Source organism: Gobio gobio, assembly GCF_949357685.1.
Source record: "Gobio gobio genome assembly, chromosome: 23".
In the NCBI taxonomy this organism is placed as follows: Eukaryota; Metazoa; Chordata; class Actinopteri; order Cypriniformes; family Gobionidae; genus Gobio; species Gobio gobio.
Window position 1 is genome coordinate 11,189,726 of NC_137119.1, and position 19,724 is coordinate 11,209,449.

Below are 19,724 nucleotides of genomic sequence, written 5' to 3' on the forward strand. Positions count from 1 at the left end.
ATTGTCTTTATTTTTATTGAAAATAAATGCCTTTCCGATCTGATATGTGATGGGAAAAGGGAGTAGAGCGAGTTCGGCAAAAGGAGGATTCGAACCCCGGGTCGATTTGCGTCAAAACTTGCTCACTATTGCCACTCTGAATGATACAGTGATTTCCGTAATTTTGTCTTTCCCAACCAGACTTTTAGTAAACAAGGCGGTATATTTGTACTTAATGTAAATGGCATGTACTCCAGTAAAAATTTTCTGAGAGAGAAGACCCACCCGACACCCATGAACTCAAGTATTACCAAATCCTTCAGAAGGAATTACTAATTGTTTGAATCAGTGTTCTAAAGTGAAAAGCATAATAGATAACTCTCTAGTAATGATTGAAATCATTGTAAGCTTTTGAGGTTTTTGTAAGGTTTTGGATAGTAATGACTCAAATGTTACTACAACCTTCTAAAGGAAATGACTAATTATTTGGAACAGTACTCTAAAGATCATTGTAACCCACTAGTAGTGACTCAAGTGTTGCCAAGGAAGGAATTACAATACAAAACTTTACAAAAACTTCAAAAAGGATTTCAGTATTGATTAGCTAGAAGTGAACTCCCTCATTCAACTAAGCGCTATTACTTACTAATTTGTTAATCAGAATTTATTGTTAGTTAATAGCAGTTACTAGAGTCTTAATAATGCGTTACTCATTTGTTCATGTGTTATTCATTAATAACAGAACAGTATTCGAAACTGTTACCCTGTTTGTAAAATGAATCAGCATAACAAGCTGTTTTATACAGCTAAAAATAACTGGAAGCAGATGACTGTCAGCAAGAGGTTGGATCAAAGATGGAAATGAAAGGCTGAATCTATTCTCAAGCAGTTCTTTAACCAAATCAAGCTCAAAATTACACTTCTTTAGGATATTAGGAGACAAAAGCACAAGGAACAGAACAACTACTTGTAATAGACGAGGTGACAAAGACTGCAACAAACACAGAACTATATACAAGGACAAGATAATTAACTAGACACAGGTGGAACACATGGTAACTGATGAGCTACTGAACAGGGAACCGTGCAAATCAAACAAGATCACAATTCAAACTTAAACCCAGAACAGATGTGACAATGACACCGGAAGCCATGCAGTCACATTCAATTTACAAGTAGCAGGGCTCACTACTACATTACAAATAATGTGGATACTGTGTGTGTCAGAGCTGTTTAGATGTTCTCTCATCAGTACTTTTCTCATGATTATAAGTCACTCACAGTAGGAAGCATCATCATGCGAGGATGATGCTTCTCTAAAAGTAACTTGGGTGTAACAAATTTCCAAAGATCTTTAACATAGTTAAACATTGACTCTGTTTCTAAAAGGTTTGGTTAGTTGCTTCACACTCTTAGGTAACTTGCTTTTAAAGAGGAGACACACCGCCCACAGTATTAAGATTAGTGGTCAGCTGATTTAAAGGTTTTACATTTAAATCATTATATTTTAAATGCCTTTTGAAATGCTTTTAAGAATTAATATTTTGAAGAATGGAAGTCATTGGGGTCCACTGTTTGGTTACCCAAACAGTTCATCAACATATCTTCTTTTGAGTTCAGAAAAAGAAATTCATACAGGTTTGGAACAACTTGAGGGTGAGATAATTTTTTGGGTGAACTATCCCAAGTGCAAACTATGTTGTGCCATTGCATGTTATTTACAATTCAATGAAAATGTATTTCATTTTAAAATAATTTTAAATGCAATGAGCTAAACTTAAGAGCTTTAGGGACTTAAGTGCTAAAGACTAAAGTGTACTGTTGAATGTCATTTCTATTGAAACTTGTATGCCTTAAATATTATATTTAAATGTAATATAAAATAAGACACTACAGTTAAAATTATAATCAAATACTTTACCTGTGCTTTAGTATGTTAGTCAGCACATCAAAATATATTGATATTAAATTGTTATTGATATTAATTGATTTCAAATGTACTTTAAAATAAAACGTACACTGTAAAAAAAATTCAGGTCTCCAATTGAATATTTTTCAGTTGGCCAAATTGAATTTCTGTGAATTGATGCAATTTAATTCACAGAAATTCAATTTGGCCAAACTAAAAAAATTAGATGTGATCAGTCACTTGAAAATTTTCAATCGGAGACCTGAATTTTGTTTACAGTGTAATTTGACATTACAAAGTGCACTTGTTAAGTGTATTGAGAAACGTAGTCATGAAAGTGTACTCTCTTTAAGTACACTGATGTTACCTTTTATTCATAATATTATATTTTCTCTTTAAATATATTAAATATACTTTACAGTATAATATACATTGTAATAAACCGATATATATGGTTTGAAGTACACTGTCCAATACAATTAAGTGAACTTCTTTTTCACAAGGGAAAAGAACAAATGGAATAAGATAAAGTCTCTTTAAGTCTATTCATCTAAACTTTGGCAGCCAGACAGCAAACATAATAGCTGTAGATGAAGCCTCACTGCAGCAGATGGAGAAAGAGAAATGGGGGATTTCGATCATAAGGACTGTATTTCCTCATGATAGGGAGGTTGAGTGACAGTGTCTGGGACAGTAAATTAAACCCACCTGTCGTTTGGTGTGTGAGAGTGAATGTGTATGGTGATACGTCAGCTCTGTACTGTGAGCTCATTGGAGCCTGCCTGTCAGCACGCCAATGAAAACACACTTCATCATCTTCGCAAAATCCAGTCTTGTAAAGCTGATGACGACATGTAGGTGTGTGTGTGTGTGTGTGTGTGTGTGTGTACATGGATGATACTCACCAGTCTGTAATTCAGGGTTGGTCTCACACACACACCAGTCCACATTGCAGTCACAGTGTGTCTTCTCAAACAGGTTGTCCATCACCTCTCTGACTGTTTGTCTCTCATCCACCATCAGAGTCTTTGAGCTGCCATCCATAATCTCCACTTTCACAACCAGCTATCACAACAAATGTTACATAACAAGGTGAAACTCAATTAACAGGATAACCACGTTTTTTCTGCTTTTCATGTAATTATGGCATGATTTATTGACATCAGTGTGATAAAATCTTTGAATGCCCAAAAAGAAAACAAAATAAAGTTATAGCTGCAACTTTTATGTGCACTTTGAGCACTTTAACTAACCAACTTCATTCAGTGGTGACATTAAGTCAGAGTGGGTCAGGCGACATGACCCACTCTGACTTAATGTCACCACTGAATGAAGTTGGTTAGTTAAAGTGCTCAAAGTGCACATAAAAGTTGCAACTATAACTGCAATAATGCAAACAGACTTTTTAGAGCAGTCTGACCCGTGACACACTTGATTTTTACAATCTATTGAGAAGAATGCAAATGACAGCTTATTGTAAAAAATAAAGTATATATAAGTGGAAACAATTTTGGTGCAAAGCTTGCTCGTTTATTGCTGAAAGGCTATTTAGGCTTCATGAGATTTAGATGTTTATCCTAACATTCCTCACGAGACATAAAACTAGACATATTTTGCATTCATTGACATATACTATGATTATGGATCTATACATTTGTTACAACCATTTGGACAGTTATGTAGCCGAAACCTACGGTGGCCCAGTAGTGCACAACACAACAAAATATTAAAAGCAAACATAAGTTCACAACACAACGAAAACAAGCCACAACACAACGAAAAAGCCACAACACAAATAAATCAAGCCACAACACAACGGAAACAAGCCACAACAAAACCGAAACAAGCCACAACACAAATAAATCAAGCCACAACACAACGGAAACAAGCCACAACACAACGAAATCAAGCCACAACACAACGAAAAAGCCACAAGACTTACAAAGAAATCAATACCAATTAGTTTTAACAGTATGTAGGCTAACCATTGTTTATCGATATTAAATATTAATTTAAAATCACCTACATGCATTATAGCTGCATATTTATGATCGAGAATGCTTTGGCCCGATACCACGGCGCTAAGGGAACGTCTGCCAATTCCACCAATTGGTTGAAACGTATAATTTGTATGAATTAAAATTGCTTTTAACATTTAAAAACAGACATGTTAACATTCCACAGCTTGATTGTATTGGTAAAACTGACTTAAAGGGTTAGTTCACCCAAAAATGAAAATTCTGTCATTAATTACTCACCCTCACGTCGTTCGAGACCCGTAAGACCTCCGTTCATATTCGGAACACAAATGAAGATATTTTTGTTGAAAGCTGATGGCTGAGAAAGGCTTCAGATAGGCCTCCATTGGCATTCAGTACACTTATACTCCCAAGACGGATAAAAGGCACTCAAAACATCGTTACAAAGTCCATCTCACCACAGTGACTCTACAATAATCTTACGATGCGACGACAATAGTTTTTGTGCGCAAAAAAAATCTAAATAACACCTTTTTCCAACTTGTTACTGCCTTCCGTGTGTGCCTCCACGACGCATGCGCGAGAATATGACGCAGATCCGGCGTTCGGACAGATGACCCAGAAGTGATTTGTTTACAATCAGAGGAAGACGCGCGTATCTCAGCTGTTGGATTCTACATTGATCGTGCTTTAGGTCTCGGCGTAGTGCTCAAAATGGGGTTAGAGTGTGCATTTCATGGATTCCCAAACCCCGCCGCTACGTCATATTCTCGTGCATGCGTCGTGGAGGCACACACGGAAGACAATAACAAGCTGGATAAAGGTGTTATTTTGATTTTTTTTGCGCACAAAAACTATTGTCGTCGCATCGTAAGATTATTGTAGAGTCACTGTGGTGAGATGGACTTTGTAACGACATTTTAAGTGCCTTTTATCGGTCTTGGGAGTATAAGTGTACCTTTCTCAGCCATCAGCTTCAACAAAAATATCTTCATTTGTGTTCCGAATATGAACGGAGGTCTTACGGGTCTCGAACGACATAAGGGTGAGTAATTAATGACAGAATTTTCATTTTTGGGTGAACTAACCCTTTTATAATGCACAACACAACATTGGAATTTGAAAATTAAACAAAAAGTCAACTTTCAATTTGGTGGAAATTGCAGATGTCCCTTAGCGCTGTGGCAGCGGGTAAAAGCGTTCTCGAGTATAAATATGCAGATATAATGTACGTAGGTGATTTTGAATTGATATTTAATGTCGATATACAACTGCACACTTAAAACTGATCATAGTGTTTAAATATTTGTAAGATTGGTGAATCGATAGAACAATGCAAGGAAAACTAACTTTACTGCACTCCGAGAGTCCTCTAGTGGTCGGGAGCATTTCCGTTGTGTTGTGGCTATTTCGTTGTGTTGTGGATTTTTCGTTGTGTTGTGGCTTGATTTCGTTGCGTTGTGGCTTAATTTCGTTGTGTTATGGATTTATTTTGTTGTGTTGTGAACTTATGTATGCTTTTTAAATTTCGTTGTGTTGTGCACTACTGGGCCACTGTAGAAACCAGCTCTTTTGAGTCAAGGTCAAGAGTAGGTTGTGTCAGAGTTAAGACAGACCTGAAAAGGGCAGAATCTAAGTCAAGACATAAGCCGCGTTTCCACCGCAGGAACTTTCCCCAGGAACTAGGAACTTTGGGGTGGTACTCGGTGTGTTTCGACCGCAGGAACCAGAATCTAAATGAAGTTCCGGGTAAATATTTCCCCCTCCAAACGGCCCTGCTCCCGGGGTAGTACTTTTTCAAAGTTCGGGAACTTTCGGGGGTGGGACTTGAGCACTGAACATGCTCATTGGTTGAACTCACGCAGCATTTTATTTCAACCGGCATTTTTAAAAGTCTTTTGCGAGGTTTGTTCGTTCTGCGTTCAGTAAATATCAGTCTTGCTCTTTCTGTCTGATGGCACGCGTTCGTCTCAGCAATCGTACGGTCAATGTCCGTAATAGCTGATAATAACAAACGTTGTCTTATTTTAAATCTAGCTTTACAAGCTTTCAGAATACGCTTTAGTATCAGTGCTCGTCTCTTTTCCGCCGTTTTGTTAATGACCTCTACATAACTACCAAAAGCAGCGCTGCTTGCATCTCCTCCACTTGTTATTGTTGCAGACAGTGTCGCGCAAAAATGATTCCTGTCCGTCTCTGACTGGGAGGAACAGTTACGCTCAGTCCCACGTCTCTGGACTAATTTGCCTAATCTACCCGGTACTTTAGACGCAGTGGAAACGCAGACAGTAGGAGGTCTGGGGGGAAAAAAGTTCCCGTAAAAAAAGTTCCTGGTACAAATTGTTCCGGGTAATTTCGGTGGAAACGCGGCTATTGACATTTAGAGGGTTGAGTACAACTCATGACAGAGACCTGAAGAAGATTGTGTCCAAATCAAGACTGAGACCTGAAGGGGTCGAGTCAGAGTCAACACCGAGACCTGAAGAGGTTTGAGTACAAGTAAAGACAGAGACCTGAAGGGGGTCGAGTCCGAGTGAAGAACAAGACCTGAAGAGGGTAAATTCCGAGTCAAGACAGAGATCAGAAAAGGGTTGAGTTCGAGTTCAGCATATTGTAAAAGAAAACAAAGTATATCTAAATGGAACAATTATTGCACAAAGCTTGCTCTTTTATTGCTGAAGAGGCCATTTAGGCTTCATGAGATTCAGATGTTTCTCCTAACATCATGAGACATAGAAATAGACACATCTTTTGCAGTTGTTTACATATAGTTCAACTGTGGATCTATACATTTCTAACAACAATTTGGACAGTTATGTAGCTGAGACAAGCTCTTTCGAGTCAAGGTCAAGAGTAGGTTGAGTCAGAGCTAAGATAGGGACCTGAAAAGGGTCGAGTCTTAGTCAAAACTGAGACCTGAAGAGGATTGAGTAAAAGTCAAAGCTGAGACTTGAAGAGGGTTGAGTCAGAGTCAAGATCGAGACATTAAGAGGGTTGACTCCAAGTCAAGACAGAGACCTGAAAAGGGTTGAATGCCACTCAACACAGAGATCAAAAGAGGGTTGAATCCAAGTCAAGACAGAGACCTGAAAAGGGTCGAATGCCAGTCAATACAGAGATCAAAAGAGTGTTGAGTCCAAGTCAAGGCAAAGACCAAAATGGGGTAAAGTGTGAGTCAAGACTGAGACCTGAAGTGGGTTGAATCAGAGTCAAGAGCGAGAACTAAAAAGGATTGAGTCAGAGTCATTACAGAGACCAGGAGAGGGCAGAGTCCGAGTCAAGACCAAAACATGAAAGCAGGACAGAGCAAGACAGAGACCTGTGGCCGGTTGGTCAGACTAGTTCTTAAGACACTAGTTCAAAAGTCTTAACTCAGCATGTTGACACAATTGGCTCCTGAAGAGGGTTGAGTCAAAGTCAAAACAGAGACCTGAAGAGAGTCGAGTCCGAATCTGGTCTCCAGTATTACAACATTAAATTGGGAACAATCTTGATTAGAAATGTGTGAGTCAGACGTTGTTGATATTTCCTTTCAGACTTATTAGACAGTTGTGGTACTATGGAATTTTTCTCAGGAGAAACATCTGAGAAGTATTTGACCTCAGTGAAAGTCTCTAATTATTCTTATGGATGTCTAGGATGTCCTGTGATTTTTCTTAAGGGATGTTCTATCTAAGTCCTCTCTGGGTTTACATGAGGTTGTGCATGAGCATGCAGCAGATTCCTGGCATGTTTTTCATTGACATCATTACTGTTTTAGAAATGGATTAGTGGTGGATGTCTGCTCATCCAGACCAGCTACAACAGCCAGCCATTTCTACCGCACAGCAATGATCGATGCCATGAAAAGCTCCTATATTTTTGCAGTTAAATGGCTCACAGTCTAGATAAAGGGATTTAATGCTCTCCAGCTGTTTTAGAATAGCCAAAGTCAGCATGAATCATCATGAGGATTGTCTGTCTGCATAATATTCTTCAATGTGCATTCAAGATCAAACATTTATTAAAATGAATTCATCGCTCACCTTTTTCACTTTGGCCTCCTTTAACTTCTCCAAAGCAAGCTTGATTTTATCTGCTTTCATCTGTTCCTCTTGTTCTTCCTGGGGAATACAAAATAACCATTACTTAACTGACATAATATAGGTTTATATCAATTCTTTTTCGATATGATCTTTATTAAGGTTTTGTGGAGTCAACGTGGCGTCAAAAAAGGCTCCACTCTTACAAAAATAAGAGAGTATTGTGCATCTTAACTGAAACGGAACTTCATAAGTGACTGATTTGGAATGCTTCGCACAATATACAAATAGTGTTGGCTTATAAAGTTTGACATTAGTATGATGCTAATGTGATTAACTAGAATACTGTACATGCAAACAAATATTGCTAAAACAGTTCATTGTAATTAGACTAAACTATATATATCAATACTTAATTGGCATTTAAATAATTAAATATATTAAGTAGGCCTACACTTTAGCATACATTTTAAAAAGGAAATTAGGACCCACTTTATATTAGGTGGCCTTAACTACTATGTACTAACATTTTAATTAATAATTTGATACAATGCACTTATTGTGTACATACATGTTTTAACATTGTACTTACATTTAAAAAAATACCTGCATGTAATTACATCTGTAATTAATTTCTGTAGTTACATTTGTAAATACACAGTTGACACTTCCCTTACGCCTAACCCTACCCTTAAACTTAACCATACTACCACACCTGTCCCTAACCCTACCCGTATCCCACCTCAATATCAGCAAAGGTGTTTTGCAATACAATTTGAACACAGTAAGTACATTGTACTTATTTTTTGATGTAAGTACATAGTAGATAAGGCCACCTAATATAAAGTGGGGCCGGAAATGGAATAGGCTACTTAAACAATGTACTTAAGTGCGAACCAAATGCAATGTGCAAGTGTGTAAACTGTAAGAAAAAAGTGTAAACAACTATTTAGGTAAACTTAAGTGGCCTTTCATTACATTAATATTATATCTGAAAATTTTCTTTTTTCAAATAAATATACCTTTTAAAGATTTGAAGTACAGTACAAATGCGCATGCAATACAATTAAGCACACTTCTTTTTACAAGGGTATAGCCTGTATCTCACAACATGGCATCCATCTTGAATATTTATTTTTTTAACTGAGCATGATGCAAGGCATTCTAGGATTCAAAGAAGGATGTGCACAATACTAGCCATCTAAGAAGGCAATATATTTATTATTCCCAACATGTTAAACAGCCTTTGCATATGAAATATGTCTGCAATGCTTTAAAGTGCTTGCTAGGTTGGCATCTCACTTAAGGTTGTGAAACAGAGCTGATCTACATTAGAAAGCCGTCTGGATATCTCCTGTTGTACTTTCCGTCAAGCACTGGGCTAGACATAAAATAACATTCAGTGAATATCCGGCTCAGCTAACATTGCAATCATGAGGGTAATTACATTTTATGGTTGGGATTTTTTTACATGCAGAGAAGAAATGGATATTGTAGACATTCATAGGGTTCATACTTTATAAAGTTAATGCCGTTTTATAGTGTTGGCTGCACTTAAATTCCATCATATCCGTTCACATCTGTAGTTTGGCCTGGTTTGTGTTAAAATAAACCCTGTAACCTTTAGCTTAGGATGTGTTAACCACACGAGGCCTGTGGGTGTGGACCATTCAGAATGATACTTACTTTTGATAGTTTAGAGACGGGTGGTGGGGGTGGAGCTGCAATGGAGTTGGAGGAAGTTGCAGGTTTTGAGGTATCAGTTGACGCTGGAAGGCCAAAGTTACTCTGAGGCTGTATGGGTATTGGTGTAAATGGAGCTGACCCCTTTGACGTATCTCTTTCTGTCGCAAACTTTTCCTCTGTGGCACTGATATCTGCCACCAGGTCAGCCATCAAGGCATCTAAGTCATTGTCTTCCAGATCATGCAGGGATGCTTTAGAAACATATAGGGTAACAATGTGAAACAAAAACATCAAATTGTTGACAACCTACGGAGCCCCCAAAGGTGGGGGGCGGAACAAGAAATTACAATCTGATCTCATGGGAAAATATACAGTAATTACGAGGTGGAAAATTCATATGAATTTGTACAATGTGATTTGTACAAGACTTGAGTTCCTTCAAAAAACCTTAAGGCATCATTTCAATGGTCTAGAATCCTAAACTAGTACCTGTAATCCAAGGTTAATGCATCACAATGATAATTTACATAGACAACTGAATACATTCTGGTAGTATCTCCCAATTCCTGTGTTGTCACTGAAACTGATTAATTGAAAAACAAACCATGATATTTCTACCTTCAAACCTGTTACTTAAAATGTTTTGGGGTTGAATTGTAAAAATGTCTTATATACGACGTCTTATATAATTGCACCATACCACATTATTACACTGGAAAAGTAAAAAAAAAAAAAAAAATGATTTAACATAATTTAACCGACCTATATACAAAACAAATTTGTGGGTTAAATCAGGTTAAAACATATATTTTTTTATATAACAGAGTTGAACTTTTGAGCTTGACAAGGCCAATATATAAGTGGGTTATTCAGTCTTTAATCGCAGACATACTGTAGAGAAACATTCTTCACTTCAAACAGCCCCATCTGTGCACATTTGAGCTGCCCTCAGACACAATTTTAAGCAATTTTATGGTTAATTAATCACTAATTTTCTCAAAAAATTCTCAACACACTTGATGAATTGAGCATTTCAGGTTAAATAACTTGGTAAGAAAGCAGACATTGGTGAAAAATATTAGGTTGAAATATTTTTTTACCATTCAAGTCTGTAAAACCAATGGAATAGTTCATTTCCTGATTGGCAGGAATGGAGGGAGGTTTAGGCAAAGGCGCAGACTCTGCTTCTGCTCCCAAGCTCTGTGAAAAGACAAATGAGGAACAAGCCAAATGATAGTTAACAAATATGGAAGCTATTTTTGAACTACTGAAATAACATCGAAAGAACTATAATCGTATTAGCATGCATATGTGACATATAGGGGTTGGAGAGGTTTCACACCTAGAAATATGCGGCCTAGTGGCCAATCTTCACTTATTTAACATTCCATCAGTATGAACAGAGTGTGAAGGTTGAATTTGCAGAGCAACAGCACAGCTGTTCATAAAATATTGCAATTCATATAACATGATGGGAGACATAAGAGTTCATGAGAGTTCAAAAGAGGACAAATTGTTGCTGCGTGTCTCTCGGACTCATCTGTGACCAGGACAGCAAGTCTTGCAAGTGTATCGAGAGCTATGGTATCCAGGGTAATGTCGGCATACTACCAGGTAGGACTAACTACATCCAACAGTAAGTGCCAACGTAAGAGGAAGCTGTCTGAAAGGGAAGTCCAGGTACTAACCTGGATTGTATCCAAAAAACATTAAACCACAGCTGCCCAACTCACTGCAGAATAAAATGCGAATGTGGGATCTCCACAAGGTCAATATTCATGGTCGGACTGCTACAGCCAAACCTTTGTTCATTCGTTCCAATGCCAAATGTTGGTTTCATTGGTGCTAACAGTGCAATCTTGGGCTGTGGACAAAGTGAAACATGTATTGTTCTCTGATGAATCCACATTCACTGTCTTTCCCTCATCCATGGGAGTTATGTTGTGGAGAAGCCCAAAAAGGCTTAGCACATGGACTGTTGCATCCCTGAGTAAGGCCTAGGGATAGATCAGTGATGGTTTGGGCTGCAATATCATGGCATTCCCTACTTGATGGGCATGTCACTGCCAGGGTCTACCAAACCATTCTGGAGGACCATGTGCACCTAATGTTTCAAACATTGCACCCTCAAGGGAGTGCCGTGTATCAGCATGATATTGCATCAATACACACCACAAGACTTGTGACAGAATGGTTTGATAAAAGTTGAACATCTGCCATGGTTTGCACAGTCACCAGATCAATATATTTAGTGCCACTTTTGGGTATTTTGGAGGTCAGAAAATGTTTTCCTCCGCCAGGATCACATAGTGACCCTGCCACTGTTCTGGAAGAGGAATGGCTCAAAATCCCTCTGGCCACTGTGAAAGTCTTGTATCTGTAATTCCTAAGACAAATTGATACTGTATTGGCTGCAAAAGGAAAATCAAAATTTGGGTAAAGCTTCATGTTAGAAATGTTACTTTATTCATGTATTAGCTAGGCTGTCTGTCTGGAGGATATGAGACTTATCCACACAGGAAACATACCTGCGTTAGGAGATCCATCTCCTGCAGCATGTCGCTGAACATGGCATCAATGTCATCCATCTAAAACATGAGAATTAAACATCTTTAGGATAATTCATACAATAGGATTGTGAAAAACTCTGCTTAAAGACTGTTAATAATGAAACTAAAGCACAGAAACCAAACACAATTAAATGCAAATACAAATAAAATGTCACTGTAATTTCATTTATTATGTATTACCATGTCCATATTTAATACTTTCTGGAATAATGAATTCTGTTAGGTCAATGGACCATTTCTTTTCATATTTCCAGGATTCTCAGACGTGGAAGTCGTCATAGTTGGGTTAACTGTGAGTGGTGAATGGAAATATACGAAAATACAACAAATATATGCATAATTAGAGGTAACTAACTCACTCTGAACCAAACCATAACCTTATTATAAGTATATACAACAAATATATGCATAATTACAGGTAACTAACTCACTCTGAACCAAACCATAACCTTATTATAAGTATATGTTGTTAATTAATGTTACTCAGTACTTAACTGTGTAATTACACTGTAACAACGTCACCTTAAAATAAAGTGTAACCAAATATTTTTATATAATGACTACAAAATTTTTGTTAGATTTTTTCATTGTCATCCTTGGCAATACACCCGTACTACTTTCATGTCACTATGTGCTCTCTCTCTCGCGTTGTATATCAATAGAGTCATATTGTGAATTCAAATGCTACTACGAATATGACTGGAGAATAGTGTTAATTCTAAAATGTATCTTTTTAAACTTGGCAATAAGCAGGGTTATCCTCCACTTTATGCTGGGGTCCTGATCACCCTGTCTATTTTGCGATGACTGTCCGACTGTACAATACTGTATAGTGTACCTTACATATTGTCTTAGACGGGCTCTTGAACTGGTGACCTGTGAGGCAAATGTGCTGTGAGAAAATTTTTGCAGAACCATCAGATTACGATTAAATTGTCCCTCACTGCTTTGAGTGTTACACCAATGTGTTTCATGAGTCTATAGTGCTTGTGAAAAGTGATAACATGAAGCGCTACTAAACATTTGTGCAAGCAAACATTTGTGCACGCAAACATAGCTGTGTCCAAAATCGAATACTTCCGTTCCCTTACCATTGGATTTTGCTTCCCAATTTTTATTTTTTATTTTATTAAATCACTTGCCCACCGCGGCACCACCCCCACCGTTGTTTAGATTTTTATATTAATAAAATAATTTAGTTCAGTTAGAGAACAGACACTACAATTAAAAACTGAACGTGTCTGCTCAATACAGCATGAACCGAACGAGAGTCGCCGCAAAGATCAGCAGCAGGAGTCAGATTTCATTCATCAGAGAGTGAGGAGCTGACAGACCAGATGATCGCAGAAGATTTGGGTTCAAACCGAAAGAATAATAGGCTAATGAACCCACAATTCAAGCAACCCACCCCGAATTGGTGCTAATTCAAAAACAAAACTACAACCCCAAATCAGAAATAGTTGGGACAGTATGGAAAACGCAAAAAAAAAAAAAAGAAGAAGTGATTTCTAAATTTACTTTGACTTGTATTTCATTGCAGACAATATGAACACAAAATATTTAATGTTTTGTCTGGTCAACCTCATGTCATTTGTAAATATGCATCCTTTCCTGTCATTCAGACCTGCAACACATATTTAAAAAAAAAGTTGGGACAGGAGCAATTTAGGGCTAGTAATAAGGTAAAATGGTTAAATAATGATGTGATTTGAAACAGGTGATGTCAACAGGTGATTGTAATTATGATTTGGTACAAAAGCAGCATCCAAGAATGGGCTAATCCTTTAGGAGCAAAGATGGGCCGAGGATCGCCAGTTTGCCAACAAATACGTGAGAAAATTATTGAAATGTTTAAAAACAATGTTCCTCAAAGAAAGATAGGAAGAGATTTGGATATTTCACATTCAACAGTGCATAACATAATTAAAAGATTCAAGGAATCTGGAGGAATTTCAGTGCGTAAAGGACAAGGACGCAAGCCTAAGCTGAACAACTGTGATCTCCGATCACTCAGGCGGCACTGCATCAAGAATCGTCATTCATCTATAAGCGATATCACCACATGGGCTCAGGACTACTTTGGCAAACCTTTGTCAAGTACCACAATACGTAGTTACATCCACAAATGCCAGTTAAAACTGTACTGTGCCAAAAGGAAGCCCTATGTTAACAGTGTCCAGAAGCGCCGTCGACTTCTCTGGGCATCTGGGCTGGACCATCACACAGTGGAAACGTGTACTGTGGTCAGATGAATCAGTATTTGAGGTATTTTTTGGGAGGAATGGACGCCGTGTGCTCCGGACCAAAGAAGAAAAGGATCATCCAGACTGTTACCAGCAACAGTTCCAAAAGCCAGGGTCTGTCATGGTATGGGGTTGTGTCAGTGCCCTTGGCAAAGGTAACTTGCACTTCTGTGAAGGCACCATTAATGCTGAAAAGTACATTGAGATTTTGGAGCATAATATGCTGCCTTCAAGAAGACATCTTTTCCAGGGACGTCCATGCATATTTCAACAAGACAATGCAAAACCACATTCTGCACACATTACAAAGTCCTGGCTGCGGAGGAAGAGGGTACGGGTACTTGACTGGCCTGCCTGCAGTCCCGACCTGTCTCCAATAGAGAATGTGTGGCGCATTTTGAAGCGCAAAATGCGACAATGAAGACCCCGTACTGTTGCCCACCTTAAGACTTGTTTGCAGGAAGAATGGGACAAAATTACACCTGAAACACTTCATCACTTGGTGTCTTCAGTCCCTAAACGTCTTTTAAGTGTTGTGAAAAGGAATGGCAAAATTACAAAGTGGTAAATGCTTTACTGTCCCAACTTTTTTTTAAATGTGTTGCAGGTCTGAATGACAGGAAAGGATGCATATTTACAAATGACATGAAGTTGACCAGACAAAACATGAAATATTTTGTGTTCATATTGTCTGCAATGAAATACAAGTCAAAGTAAATTTAGAAATCACTTCTTCTTTTTTTTTTTTTTTTTTTTTGCGTTTTCCATACTGTCCCAACTATTTCTGATTTGGGGTTGTAAAATAAGCACGGCCGCCCGGAATTCATTCATGGCTTCATTGTCGTTCATTCATTCTCGGTGCGTGTCCATTCTGCCGCGTTTTCAGTTCATGCCAATGGAAGCTTAACTTTCATAGGAATTCATTGAAAACACTCGCATTGTTCCGACCGCTCTGTTATCAGTGCTCATTTTACATTCTGTGAGTGAGATCCCACCCCATGCAGAACTAACTTCTACTACTGTAGTCTCTAGCCTCTGGTCAAAAAATCCTCCGATGATGACGTCATCTGAGGCTTTTTTCCAGACATAAGATACATAAATCTCTTGTCTCAGGGGGATATAAGGGGGAGAGCAGGATCATTTGAATATACTACCGGGTTTCTACTGAAACAAAGCTTAATGCTAATCACTGAAGTAACAATTTAAACACTGAGGTTGTGAAGTACACAGCTGTTCTTTTTTCTTAAGGAATTTATGGCCAGACCTTAAAAAAGAAAACCCTTTATTTGAACACCTTAACAGGTAACATTCTCAGAACTCCCCCAACATTCTGGATAGGTTCTCTCTTTAAGTTATATATAATAAAAACATTCTTCCAGTAATATCAATAGAACGTCTGTGTCACAGTTGTATGGTTGAATCCAATCCTCTGTGGTGGAGGCGGGGGCCTGGCAGAAAGGAGCAACACCGGAGGGAGCAAGGACCAAGGTGAAACCGGAGGGAAGGAGGAACCTGGTGGATCCATTAGTGGCGGGATTAGGTGTCTTCATCAGGTGTGTGGCGGAGGTTTTCTATTGCTGTCCACGAATCTACGGGCTAGGACGGCGAAAGGCATTGAAAGTCCCTGGATAGTCGGAGTTGATGCTGTCGTCGTCCGCTACTCCCACAGTGAAGGAGGATCCACAAACCCATATGGCATACTCCACAAACTCAGCGAAAGGACGGTGCTCCTCCCTCATCAGCAGCATCTATCCAAGAATGTTGTCCATTCCACTGAAAAGCTGTTTAAGAGTCTCATTCTTCCAGCGTGCCTCGTTGTAGAGATCTCCAGAAACTCCACATGTTATTCCTCCAGCTAGCGACCATTCTGCAGGTGACAGTCCCATTCAGTTTTACTCCGTTTTTGGTTGAATCCAACACAAATGAGTCAAGAATACACTCAAATAGTCTTTAATCCATGAACAGAATTACACAGGAGACTCTCAGGAGAATAAACACATTAACCACACATTAGCAACGACAATAACCCAGAAGGAACAGAACAAAATAGGGTGTACTTATACACAGTTAATAAGGGAAACATAATGAACAACAGCTGAAAAATAACAGAGCCTCAGCTTTTAAACAATAAAAAAATACATTTTATTCTAGCTTATTGCATTATTTTTTTTTATCAACACTTGAATGTGGGTAAGTTTAAAAAAAAAACTTTTTGTCAAAGACTACACCCGGATTGGATTCAGAATGATGATCAAAACAGATGGAGTAGATTGAGTCCATCAACACCCCCAAAGATTCACAGTACCTTGTCCTGGGTCGACATTTCATTCAGTAACATTAGGCAGTTTTAATTTATATGCTGTTTAATGTTGATGATTGCGTTATTTTACATGCATCTGCTTACATACACCGATCAGGCATACCATTATGAATTTCTAATATTGTGTTGGTCCCCCTTTTGCAGCCAAAACAGCCCTGACACGTCAAGGCATGGTCTCCACTAGACCCCTGAAGGTGTGCTGTGGTATCTGGCACCAAGATGTTAACAGCAGATCCTTTAAGTCCTGTAAGTTGCGAGATGGGGCCTCCATGGATCAGGTTTTTTTCAGCACATCCCACAAATGCTTGATTGGATTGAGATCTGGAGAATTTGGAGCCCAAGTCAACATATCAAACTCGTTGTGCTCCTCAAACCATTGCTGAACCATTTTTGCTTTGTGGCTGGGCGCATTATGCCTCTGAAAGAAGTTTCCATAAAAGAGTGTACATGGTCTGGAACAATGCTTAGGTAGGTGGTACATGTCAAAGTAACATCCACATGGATGGCAGGACACAAGATTTCCCAGCAGAACATTGCCCAAAGTATCACTCTGCCTCCGCCAGCTTGCCTTTTTCCCATAGTGCATCCTGGTGCCATGTGTTCCCAAGGTAAGCAACACACTCACCAGGCCATCCATGTGATGTACAAAAAAACGTGATTCATCACACCAGGCCACCTTCTTCCATTGCTTTGTGGTTCAGTTCTGATGCTCACGTGCCCACTGTTGGTGCTTTCAGTGTTGGACAGGGGTCAGCATGGGCACCCTGACTGGTCTGCGGCTATGCAGCCAACAAACTGTGATGCACTGTGTATTCTGACACCTTTCTATCAGAACCAGCATTAACTTCTTGAGCAATTTGAGTTACAGTAGCTCATCTGTTTGATCGGACCACACAGGCCAGCCTTCGCTCCCCACATGCATCAATGAGCCTTGGCCGCCCTTGACCCTGTCGCGGTTCACCACTGTTCCTTCCTTTTTTGACCACTTTTGATAAATACTGACCACTGCAGAATGGAAACACCCGATAAGAACTGCAGTTTTGGAGATGCTTGGACCCAGGCATCTAGCAATTTGGCCCTTGTCAAACTCGCTCAAATCCTTATGCTTGCCCCTTTTTCCTGCATCTTACACATCAACTTTGAGGCTAATATATCCCATCCACTAACAGGTGATGTGATGAAGAGATAATCAGTGTTATTCACTTCACCTGCCAGTGTTATGTCTGATCGGTGTATGCTATCACTTGTTTCTGCTTCTTCTTCAAATGTCTTATGATCTGGAGATTCAGTACTCTTTCAGAAGTGCCCACTAGCGTATAAAAGTGAAAACACGTAAAGTTGGAAATTTCCGTCAATTCCGTCGAAAAGAGTTAAATGTTATGACTTGTTTTAGAATGTTCAGAGAACATTCAAAAGTAACAATCCCATCATATTTGCTAAATTGAATGTTCACTTAACATTTGCATAACCAAGAAATTAAGTTTTTAAAACATTAAACATTTTTAAATAACTTGATAGGAACATTAGCAAAACGTTCTTAGAATATATTTTTGTTAGCTGGGGATGTTGTCATCTGGATAATCTGGCCTTGAACTAGTTTTGTAACTGCTGTGCAGAATTGGTCAACTGGATGGAGTAATTTTCCTGGTTACAGCAGCGTACAAGATGGTGATTGGTAATATAGTGCAGAGTACCTGTGCACATATAAAAAGAAAAAACATAACCCAAAGCTAAACATTGCACAATATCCATCCAGAGGGTAGAGATAAAAAGCATGGCTTGCATAACTCTTTTACACATTCAGTCTTTGCCAAGACATGCAGAATCCTGCCCATGAACGCTTAGCACAGCCTGAGCATACAAAAATAACAAAGTATGTCTTACATGGAAATAGATCATTCTTTGACTCATTATATTGTAATGTTGCTACAGTAACTGTATAAATCAGGTAATGTTCTACAATTAACGTTCCTTTTCTCACAGTTAATGGACAGTATATGAGCCAGTCAGATTAAAGACAGATCTGTTCACTTCTCTGCTGATTATTCCAGCTACAATATAAGACAAACAGTATCTGGTAATCGTGGTCCAAAATACCCAACTCTGTCCTACTTCCTTCTTATTCGCCCACATTCAGCAAATCGTTTTTGCAACAGCTTTTAATTAATGCACATGTTAACATTTTTAAACACAGTCGTCTATCTTTGTTTCCCATGGTCTGTACTACAGAAATGAATGATTTATCAAATCATGTGAAGTGATGCATTTAGAAGAAGTGTACTTTTCTAAGTGAGATTTAAGTTTTTCCTCTGGTGGATAATACATTGGACAAAAATCCCATTGAATTACACTGAAGGAGGGACTCAAGCCATATTAAAAGCATAATATCATAGAGTACTATGCCAAACCCACTCAAAACACCTTAACAAACATTTAGCAACACCCTGGCGACCACCAACTACAGCTTAGTATCATGGTGAGGCACAAGCACCATTCACATTTATTTCATAAAATGTTATATACAAAGTTATATTAGCATACTAGCAACCACATAACAACACCTAGTAACCACCAAGAATACCAAAGCAACCACACAGCAACAACCTATCAACTACCCTGAATACCCTAGCAACCACATAGAAACACCATAGTAATCCACCATGAGTAACCTAGCAACCACATAGAAACACCCTAGCAACCCCCCAAGTACCCGACATAGCAAACAATTTGTCGGAGAGACTTGAAACCTTGAGACTTTGAGTTTTTAAAATTGATTCAAACTTAAAACCTCTAAAAACAAACTCTCTCTCTCTCTCTCTCTCTCTCTCTCTCTCTCTCTCTCTCTCTCTCTGTAAAGTATGACACTTCAAGATTTTACAATAAGGCCTACTTCAAACTTTCAGACTATGCTTTCTCAAGCCAACATCAATGTTGATTCACAAACTTTACTCATCTAGTTTTAGTTTTTCTGTTATTTAATCTCAAGATATTTACTTCATTTTGTGCATTTTTAAAT

At 38.5% G+C, this 19,724-nt stretch overlaps 1 protein-coding gene across 1 annotated transcript in view; it reads right to left on the reverse strand.

Moving 5' to 3' along the window:
* apbb1ip (amyloid beta (A4) precursor protein-binding, family B, member 1 interacting protein) overlaps nucleotides 1–19,724 on the reverse strand; it is a 37,866-nt gene that overhangs the window by 15,087 nt on the left and 3,055 nt on the right. Inside the window, exons 2-6 of the mRNA XM_079806748.1 lie at nucleotides 12,104–12,163; nucleotides 10,676–10,775; nucleotides 9,576–9,826; nucleotides 7,893–7,970; nucleotides 2,794–2,953 (exon numbers count right to left, since the gene is read on the reverse strand). Coding sequence (XP_079662874.1) covers nucleotides 2,794–2,953; nucleotides 7,893–7,970; nucleotides 9,576–9,826; nucleotides 10,676–10,775; nucleotides 12,104–12,163 — 649 coding nt within the window. The remainder of the gene's footprint in view (nucleotides 1–2,793; nucleotides 2,954–7,892; nucleotides 7,971–9,575; nucleotides 9,827–10,675; nucleotides 10,776–12,103; nucleotides 12,164–19,724) is intronic.